Source organism: Monosiga brevicollis, genomic scaffold, assembly GCF_000002865.3.
Source record: "Monosiga brevicollis MX1 MONBRscaffold_30 genomic scaffold, whole genome shotgun sequence".
In the NCBI taxonomy this organism is placed as follows: Eukaryota; class Choanoflagellata; order Craspedida; family Salpingoecidae; genus Monosiga; species Monosiga brevicollis.
The window spans coordinates 520,568-530,315 of record NW_001865067.1 but is presented as its reverse complement, the minus strand read 5'-3'; the positions used below and the strand labels follow the sequence as shown (position 1 = coordinate 530,315).

At 55.2% G+C, this 9,748-nt stretch overlaps 2 protein-coding genes across 2 annotated transcripts in view; one reads left to right on the top strand and one right to left on the bottom strand.

The window, feature by feature from the left end:
- Window positions 1-3,411, top strand: part of MONBRDRAFT_11635 (uncharacterized protein) — a gene marked incomplete at both ends in the record, with an annotated part of 5,663 nt that extends 2,252 nt beyond the window's left edge. Inside the window, 2 exons of the mRNA XM_001749450.1 lie at window positions 333-446; window positions 565-3,411. Coding sequence (XP_001749502.1) covers window positions 333-446; window positions 565-3,411 — 2,961 coding nt within the window. The remainder of the gene's footprint in view (window positions 1-332; window positions 447-564) is intronic.
- An 85-nt stretch (window positions 3,412-3,496) lies between these two features.
- MONBRDRAFT_34149 (uncharacterized protein) lies at window positions 3,497-9,543 on the bottom strand (the record flags this gene model as incomplete). Its single annotated transcript, XM_001749392.1, has 22 exons — window positions 3,497-3,772; window positions 3,880-3,955; window positions 4,045-4,113; window positions 4,202-4,425; window positions 4,553-4,736; window positions 4,819-4,907; window positions 5,010-5,078; window positions 5,148-5,339; window positions 5,441-5,802; window positions 5,896-5,959; window positions 6,086-6,220; window positions 6,322-6,519; window positions 6,599-6,693; window positions 6,818-7,600; window positions 7,691-7,754; window positions 7,860-7,979; window positions 8,162-8,228; window positions 8,306-8,483; window positions 8,586-8,874; window positions 8,995-9,075; window positions 9,146-9,243; window positions 9,432-9,543. 22 exons carry the CDS (start codon window positions 9,541-9,543, stop codon window positions 3,674-3,676), a joined length of 3,648 nt encoding a protein of 1,215 aa, XP_001749444.1. The 3' UTR covers window positions 3,497-3,673.
- Between the last annotated feature and the right edge of the window lie 205 nt (window positions 9,544-9,748).

Sequence of the window (9,748 nt, the reverse complement as noted above, 5' to 3'; positions counted from 1 at the left end):
CCCCCGTATTTTTTTTCTGGCATCCTGCGCGTGCCATGGAAATTTTTAGCGTGCAACTGGGTCAGGATGGGCGACTTGTGGCATTGAGTAGTGCTGGGAGCCTTTGGTACTACAACGATGGCATTCTCTTGCCCTTGCGACTGAGTCATGTCCATACACTCGTCATCTCAAGCTTTTGCCTTGGTGTACAGGTTGGTCCTTCTCGGCTGCCTTCATTCACATCCTGCTCAAACCCCGTCACCACAGGTCAATTTTGCTAAAAGGCCCCTCTATTAGCCTCACACCGCCTGCCCCCCCCCCCTCCCCTTTTATTTTATTCCCCAATGATGCAGGACCAAGAGCACCTCGTTTTGCACGTCATTGATCGATTTCGCGAACAAGTTTTTCGGTGTTGTATAAACTCTTCCAAACCTGAAGCGTCGTGCCAAGCCACGGTTGTTCCAAAGGTAAATCCCCCACAACCATTGCCGCTCCGCTTGTCGGCCTGGTCGAAGTACCATCACAACGCACAGCCTCCGTTCTGCCTTTGACGATTGTTTCGCACATCCCTTGGCGCGCCGGCAGCTCTTTCAAGCGCGCCGTGTTTTTTGTGATCCTGCTGGTGCGCATCTGCTGGCTACACGGTCTTGTCGCCGAAGCGACTTCCATGCGCCTCACCTGGGCGCCTTGCCTGTCACTGCCAACGCTGTGGATACCGGGCGTGTGCCGATCACTGCCCCACGTCTGCCGAGCCTACGCCCACGCTTATTTGGCATGGTCCAAGCCATACCTTTGGCAAAGCCGGATGTTGAAACCGTGCGACAGGCAGTCGATCAGTGGCATGATCACAAGCACAACCATCACCTGAACATCATGTTTCAGACATTAGATACAGGGCACGAGCCGTGGCTCACTTTTGCGGAAGATATGCTCCCAAACGCCGTGATCACTGTGCAAGATGGATGCATGCTGGGCCATGCCTTTGTCTTTCAACAGCTTGCTGCGCTGGATCAGCGGTACAATCCCACCGTTGAAGCTTTCGAGCTGCCCGAATGTACGCTAGCTGATTTGCGAATCTGTCTCGCGCTGTTGTACTTGGGCCACTTGCCCATCACCGACGAACCTTTGACAGAGCAGCAGCGACAACGCTTGATCGAAGTTGCCAACCTCCTGAGCTGGTCGGACTTGAGCGCCGCTCTTAATGCGAGCCGCAACAACCCTGCTTCCAGCCCCACCGACCTGCTCTTGTCTCGTCCAAAGAATGAAGGTGCCGGTTCCAGCTCCATGCGAGCCACGGCAGTGATGCTCCGACAAACATCTGCGGATGAGCTTCTGGTACCACGCGGCTTGCTGGTTCTACACAGTTCAGTCCTGCGGGCCCTTCTTTCGCGCCGATGGAACGGCAGCGACTTGGCTGAGGTTGACTACACGGGCTGGTCTGCGCAGTGCACCGAGACCTTTGTCACCTACCTCTATACCGAGCTCGCAGAGTTTGGCGCTTCTTATCAGCTGCAGGACGTCCTTGAAGTCTTTGGTGCGTTCCAGGGATTATTCTGTGCCAGCTGGCTCTGTGTGCGCTTGCGGATGTTTGATGATCGTTCGTGCCTCCATCCTCATGCAAAATTCTTTTTTTTTCGTGCTTGTTGGACCAATGCTGTAGCCATGGCCAGCTACTATAGCGTGCCTCGGCTGGCTGATCTCGCGGGCCAGGAGCTGGCCTTGCGTTTGGACCTGTCTAACTTTGCCGAAGTGGCCGTTCACGCCTGTACCTTTCATCACAGGGGGCTCATTGCTGCGTGCGCTCACCATGCTATTCGGCATCTCGAGCATTTGCTTTGCACCCACGTGCTAGCCAGCATCCCAGTAGAGCTATTGGAGACCATGTCTCTCGTTTTGCAACGGCGCTTACCTCCCCGCGCTTTGAGCTTACCAGCGGCAGGGGCTCCGATTTGGTTGCTGGCCGAGTTTGGCAAGATTGCCGTGGATCGCTTCGTGTTTGACCCTGCCAACAATCCGGAACTAGCCGCAAAACTGAAGCAACCCTATAAGCTGACTAAACCCGCGCGTCCGCGACGCGCTTCAAGTCGAGGAACATCAATTGTCGACCTCGAGGCGGCGGCAGCAGCCAGCGATGACGTTTTGGCCGAGGGTGAAGACTTTTTTGTTCAATCTATGCTCAAGATGGGGTTCGACCCGTTGGCGGTGCGGCGTCTACTCAGCCGCTATGGGTATTCCCAAGTCGGCGTGCGGCGGGCCACAGAGATTCTGATGGGCAATCCTGACTTTGATCCCACCAAACCCATTAGTGCGCAAGCGCAAGAGGTTTTGAGCGGCCCGGCACAGCCAAACGCTGTCAACGCAGGTGCCAGTGCTAATCGGCGCACCAAAAAGTCTAAAAAGCGCACAGGCACCATTTCGGAACGTGCCAAGACTGCGTCTGCTGCCGCCCCGTCCACGGCATCCACCCCACCTCCTCTGCTTGCAGCGCTCTCAACCGACGCAGTCAGCTCAAATGCCGACACTACGATCGAGTCGCCACCTCTTACCCCGGGTAGTCCCGGAGCCGATGGAGCAGGACGCATGACCAGCAAGGAGCGCCGTCGCTTGCGTCGCTTGCAGGAACAAGAAGAGCGCACTCAGGCGGAGGCCTCGCTCTCGAGCCCGACCACGGAGGTGGTCCCCTTACCCCAGGCGCTTCCGCCATTACCAGCCCTCCAGCCAGTTCCGTCAGAGGGGGGGCCCAAAGCCTCATTTCCTTCCTTATTGCCGGCCGGGGGATCAAGCGACTCCAAGCACAAGAGCAGCGCGGGGCACAAGCGTAGCCCAAAGAAGCTGTCACAGAAGCAACGCAAAGAGCTCTTGCGTCAACAACAAGTTGACACGGCTCAGCCACCCACTTCGGCATCCTCGGTGACGTCGATACCACCTCCAGCCGGGCCCGCAGCGTCCTGGCTGTTTGCACAACCTACGCCGCCTGCAGCTACCATGGCGCCACTCGCGTCAGTCGCCATGGCGGCCATTGCGGCCGGCCCAACACCTGCTGCCGCCCAGCGCCAGAGTGCATCTCCCTCCAAAAGCCGCCCCACCCTGTTGGATCTGGAGCGCGAGGCCTTGGCCGACACGCGAGCGCAGCTCTTGTACACGTCCAAGCTGCAAAGTGGCGCAGCAGCACCGACCCCTGAAGCCCCCATGTGGGGCGGTTCCTCGCTTGGCGGCTCCTCATTGGAACGGCCTACGGCGGCCGCGGGCGGTTCGTTTCGTGAAATCGTGCGAAACCTTGAGAAGGAGCGAGATCATGCTGCCAGTCGTCGCGGCAAGTCGGTCCAGGTGATTCAGATAGAAGAGGCCGCCATTACAGCCTTGCATGAGCTGTACAATACGGCGGATGCCGCTGACGAGGTGGTCTCCATTGTTTGCGTTCCCCGCTCCTGACCCTGAACTGGATGCTCGGCAGGTGCTGTTCTCGCTCTACCGACGCGCATGGTGTGTTTATTTGACCTTTGACCAAAATGATTTTGTACCATAAATTGAAAGATTTTGTACACGCAGCTGTCGTATGTCACTTCCTCGCGTGAACACGGCAGACACAGAACACAAACGAGCATCAAACATCTGTAGCCATGGTGAGAAATCCATCTGTTAGGGACACAGGATTCAAGCGGCTTCCCGTTCCTTTTGATCTGCTTATTTTTTTTTAATCCAGGCCAACAGCGGTGTGGCAGAGAGGGCAGAATTGGTAGGCTGAAATCTCCTCAATGCCAGCCCGGTGCTTGCAGCCCTCGCAAATCCAGTACTAAAGAAAGCAGAAAGTCATCAAGTTTAACAGCGTGAGACAAAATGATCGTGTCAGTGCAATGGACTCGAGAGATAGCGAGAAAGCGGTGCAAACACGGGACAAACCTCGAGATCAACCATGGGGCGACCGCTGGCGACTGAGGCCAAAAACTTCATTTCACATGCTTGGCAGGACGTCGCCCTGAAATGAACCAAGGTCACACGATGAGCATGTCTGATGATGACAACGAGGCGAAGAGAGACAAGGATAATAACAATGTCAACACTCACCAGTCGGGATTCTCGTGAGAACAGGAAGGGCATTCCAATGTGGCAGCGGGCGCATTCTTGGGAGGGTGTCTGCAGGGAGCACGGCCGAACTGACGTGAGGCAAGAGGAAGGCCCAACACCCAACACAGTCCACTTGCAAAACAGATAGAACACTTACGCTGAGAACAACTCCGTCGCCAAGGATTCAATTTGAGCCTTCATGCGACCCTGCTTGGGCAAACTTTCCAGCTTGACAAACGCCTTGGAACAGATGGCGTAGTTGCGTGTGGCCGCAGCAGCCAGCGCGAGCAGGGAGTAGGCCAAAAGCGGGTCCACGATATCATCGTATTCGGTCAAGCGCACAGCGCAACGCAGCGCATCGTAGGGCTTGGAGGCATGCAGCTGCGCAAGACCACGCCATGGACGAGCCGGACCAAGCACCAGAGTTCAAAGTGAGACACGCACCAAATCATTTCCAACACCTTTCGGCGCTTGCTTGGCTGATTTCGCGCAGAGAGCCATTTCGTACCTGCTTTTGACCAAGCAGCAAGAAATGACAGGCCTCGGCGCCACGCCAGGCATGCTCGATGACCTTGGCCTTTTCATCATCCAGCTGATCATCCTCCAGCAGACCCTCTAGGGTCTGGTCCCCACTGCGCCGGTCCTTGTGCTGCTCAACCTCCATGGCACCGAGAACGAATAGCTTCTTGGCCCTGTGTCAGAACGTAAGATAAGGCTTGCTGTCGTCCCGAAGCCAAAACTACAACACCGCTTGATTGTCATGAACCAACTTACCGCAGGTTCTTGCGATTCAACAATGCAGTGGCAGCCATGTCGAAGAGGAGTTTTGCGCAATCCACATGTGATTTTGCTTTGCGATACAGCTGCATGGACGCACAACCACCCCATCGGCAAGTCTGCATGAGCAACAAGCTGAACCAAGTCGAGACGAGGGGGCCTTGGCAATCGCGGCGCCTGGGACTAACCTCGACGGCTTCGACAATCTTGTTTTTGCTCAAAAGATGGGAAGCGTACTTGTGCAAAAGCGTATCAATCTAAGTAGGCACGGTCTTTGATGTGAGCCACTCGCTCCACCTCGGTGACAAAAGGTGCAAATCGCATACCTCGGTGACGTTGTGCTCGTTGGCCAGGGTCACGGCTGCATCCCACTGATTTTGCTTGACACAAACATCGATGGCGTCTTTGATAAGGCCAGCACGAACGTAGGCCTTCCCTGAGAGCTCGCTCAAGCCTGCTGTGGCCAAGAGCTGGCCTGCCCGACGCAGCAAGTCATCACCTTCAGGCAACACATCAATCTACCAAAGAAGAAAGAGAGGGATGAGGGTCAGGCTAATGGCGGTGGTCGCTCATCAGCTTGTTGAGCGACATCCATCACCAAAGCGACTTGTGCACAAACCTGGTCCTCCAAACCCTTCCAATCTTCCAGATGGAAGCAGCTCTCAATCAGACCCTTGACATAGCCGGCCTGCGCAAAATGCTCGCGGGCCGTTTGGTATCGCTGGCGCTCAAAGTAGTACTGGCCAATGCTCGTCCAAGCGTGTTTGAGCTCTTGGTCACTGGCACCGCCACCGGCCCGTACAAGCTGAATGACGCGGAACCAGTCGCCGAGCTTGCGACGCATGGAAATGGCCAAGTCACGGCGATCAATGTTGAGCAAGAGCTGTTGAGCCTTGTCAAACTCCTGAAAGTAGGCCGCCACCTCGGCCTCTTGCTTCTTCTTGTCACCCAAAGCTTCCAGATGCTTGACAAAGTGGATACCTGGCCAGTGTTGCAAGACGCAAGGCGAAGGGAAACAACAAATGAGCAAAGGCCCGAACAGAGAATGCAGGGTCAGAGCGGCACGGGTCACACCTTGCAAATCCTGGCAGCGAACAAAAGCCTTGTCTGCAATGTCAAGATCCATTTGTCCCAAAGCCTGTCATCGACGCACCATGACAAGCGTTAGGTGAACACATTTTTTTTTATTCCTTGTCCCCCAGCTTACGATACAAGCTGTTATTGGGACGGAATCAAGGGGCAACTAAAATGAGCAGACACGCACCGATTCGGCGAGGAGACGCCAGAGGCGAGGATGGGGGTTTTGCTCAATGTAGTTGTAGGCATCCTCAATGGTAACAGTCTTGAGAAGGGTGCGCGTATCGCGCAAAGACTTGATTTCACGCTCAAAGTAGTGCGTCTGCTCGGTAGTCAAGCAAAAACCCCAATTGTTCATGATTGAGCATTGGAAGCTGCTGGCCGCAAAATTGCAGGGTTAGAACGGTCGATGGTGTCACCTACGTTGGTCGGGTGCTCAGGGTCTGACATGACCTCATCCAGTGCCACGGACTCGACTTGCAGGTTGCTAAACTTGCTAATGTAGGCGTTGCTGGGAATGGGCTCTTCAGGGTCAAGGTCACGGAAGATGTACATGTAGGATCGCTCCATCATGGCAAAGAGTGAGGGGTTGTCATCAGCCCAACGGAAGTCCCAAACGTCCTATCAGGACACAAATGTATCAGGCGGTGTCCTGGGCAGAGTGTCACGCGTGCCTCAAACGGGAGGTCTGCGTCCATACTTTGCGTTCAAAATCTTCCACGGGCAGGCCATACACGACGTTGCCAGTCTCCGGGTTGAGGCGCTTGGCTTCAGGGTCAAAAAAAGTGAGCACACCTACATGCATGTGAGGAGAAGGATAGGTGGTGGTGGTGGTCAGAATCATGGCTGTTGCACCCCTGTGTCATGGTCGAGTCGGGCCTGCTATGAATGCATGGTGGTTGCATCACAGACAACGGACCATCAATATCAAGGATGGCCAGCCGAGTTGAGTCAGAGTTGAGGCGGATGCGATCGGGGCGGCAATTAAGGGCATGCTTGATCTCGAGCGCAGCCTTGGGCAAGCCATATTGGTGAAGAGCGCCAGAGACGCGCGAGACCATCAGCAGACGATCCGAGACGCAGACGGCGCAGACAGGGTCCTGAGTTGTGGTGCGCGCCTTGCGAAAGCGTGTAGGGTCGGTGTCCTTGCCACCTGTGGGGCTGTCATCAATGTGGAAGATCTTTTCATCTGTGCGTCGCGACTTTTCGCTCGACTTGTAGAGCAAAAGTAGGGACAGCCGGGCGCGAAGAATGGCCAAGGCAAGCAGGATGCATGATGCGTGAGCAAACGGGGTGCAGACGCGGCCTGTGGCAAAGCGACGAAGCCAACTGTGCAGGAAAACGGCGCAAGAAAACAAAAAAAAAACAAAAAAAAAAATATTGGGTTGGCAGACCTTGGAGGCAAAGTTCCACACATAGACACATTCATTGGAGGCGGCCACAATGTGGGTATCAGACATGTGGGTGTGAATGGGCTCAATGTCAATGTACTTGGAATCAATGGCGGTACCCATGGCATTGCACATAATGAGAATGTGTTGGCCGCTATCATCGTCGCTCTTGGTGCAGAGGATGCAGCGATCGCCGGCCGCTGCAATGTTGACGAGGTTCTTGATGTACTTGACTGTGTGATGCTTGCGCTTGACATCCCAGAATACGACGCAGTGCTCGTCGCGCTGCGGCTTGCTGAAGGCATAGACAACTGCGCACAAAGCACGGAGAATGAGCCAGTGTCAGCCGGAACCAGATTTCATGGGTGGGCCCTGGGTGCATGACGCCGGCAAGGGCTCACCTGTGTTGTCAAAGTGGCCCCAAAAGTAGTCGGGGCGAACGTTGGCGAAGAAGATGAAGTTGTCCTGTACGAAAGAGAGGGGTGGGGGTGTGACAATCAACGGTGATTGAGGGAGATGTGGGGTTGAACACGTGGTTCATAGAAGAGGCCATGGTTTTGAGGGGCCTACCACGGTGAGAGAAAGCTTGAGACCTCCCAGCTCCCATGCAAGGCCAGAAATGTCAGAGCCCGGGACGTGGAGGCTGCGCTGGTGCTCGCCGGTCGGCGAGTAAAACTGCACGGTGCAAGTCTGGGGAAGGCAGTGTACATGTGAGTGTGTGTGTGTGTAAGAAAAGGAGGAAAGGAAGGGGGAAAGGGAGGAGGAAAGGGAGGAGGAAAGGGAGATCATGACGAGATGGTGTCAAGGAGCGAGGGGATGATGGGATGTTGCCTCAGTTGGGCGGCAGCTGTTGTGGCGGGCGCGCATGTTACCTGCTCCTCGGAGCCCGCCGTGTTCTCAATGCCCGCCACGGCCAGAACGGTACCGTTGTGGTTCCACCTGGGATGTAATGTACCGCCAAGGCATGAGGGGTGGGCAAAACTGAGGTGGCATTTGTCGGGGCAGCACGGGCGTACTTGGCGGCGCAGATGCGCATCATGGCGTCAACAAGGATGGGCTTGCTGTCGGTGATGTTGCGCATAAGCTGCATCCGGCCATTTTCGTAGCAAATGGCGAGAACAGGGGCGTTACGCTGCATGTAGCCAAAAGTGCCGTTGTACCAGGTCATGGCTTTGAGCTTGGCCTCGGTTAAGCCTAAGTGGTTACGTTGTTGCGCGTTGGGGTGAGCAAAGAGGGAGGAGGGGAACAATTCGGGTCCATGGTAGGTCAAGGTCAAGTGAAGCGGCTCTGACCCACCTTCAAGGCAGATCATGTTGAGTTTGCTAATCTGATCACCCTGCTCGTTGTAGACAAAGACATCACCGGTACTGCTGCCGAACAGGATGTTTTTGCCGTTTGGTGACCATTCGACTTGGCGAATGTGAAAGCCGAGGCCCTTGCCCCAAACGCGCTGACCGTCGACCTGGCCGACAATGACATCGCCGTCATCGTAGGCAATGCAGATGCGCTGGCCATCCGAGTTCCACTTCATGTCAGTCACAAAGCTCTTATTGCGGTTGTTGATCATTTCCTCGTGCCATTGGCCCTAAACAAGACGACGGAAGAAATGGACCAAGGCAAGAGCAACAGTCTCAATCAGCCAAGAGGAGCAGGGCGTTGCTGAGCCAGAAAAAACGGCCAGGGGGTGCGCGCAGCGGGTAAGGACCTTGAAGAGCATCCAAACGACAATGAGACCATATTGATCTGCCGTGGTGAGTTTCCGATAGTTTTCGTTCCAAGTCACCACCTGCAAGGATCGCAGTTGAGTGAGGGTTCTTGGCAGAGCGAGCGGGGCTAGGAAGAGGGGCAGGGCCAACCTCGACACGGCCATTGTGACCAGAGAGGGTTTGATTCAAGGTGAGATTGCTGCTGTTCTTGTCGCTGGCCGTTTCGAGCTTGATGACCTTCAACAAGCCTGCCAAGAGAGAGAGAGAAAGAGAGAGAGAGAGAGAGAGAGAGAGAGAGAGAGAGAGAGAGAGGGAGATAGAGAGCAAAAAAAAACAAAAAAAACAAAAAAAAAAGTCGAAAATCAAAATTTAAAAGAGGGACGCAAGGCGGCGCATTGGTGGGGCTCGCGGGGGTGAGGCGGGGCTGGGCGCGGACCTTCTTCACCACCGCAGGCAATCCAGCCCTGCTCTTGATTCCAAGCAATGGATTTGAGCGGGATTGGATTGGGAATGGCGATTTTGATCTTCTTGCTGAGGTAGATGAACATGATGCTGGTGTTTGGGAAAAGGGGTCCCAATGGCCCGTCTGGACTCGGCGCCCGGTCTGGACTCGAGCAATGACTTTGCGGTCGGCCTCGAGTCAAGGGAAGCGCGTGGAATGAGAGAGCCTGCAGCTCTCAGAAGAAAGTCTACCGGGGTTGATCCACCACAGACATGCACATGATCAATACGAGCCAACAGTAAGAAAAAAAG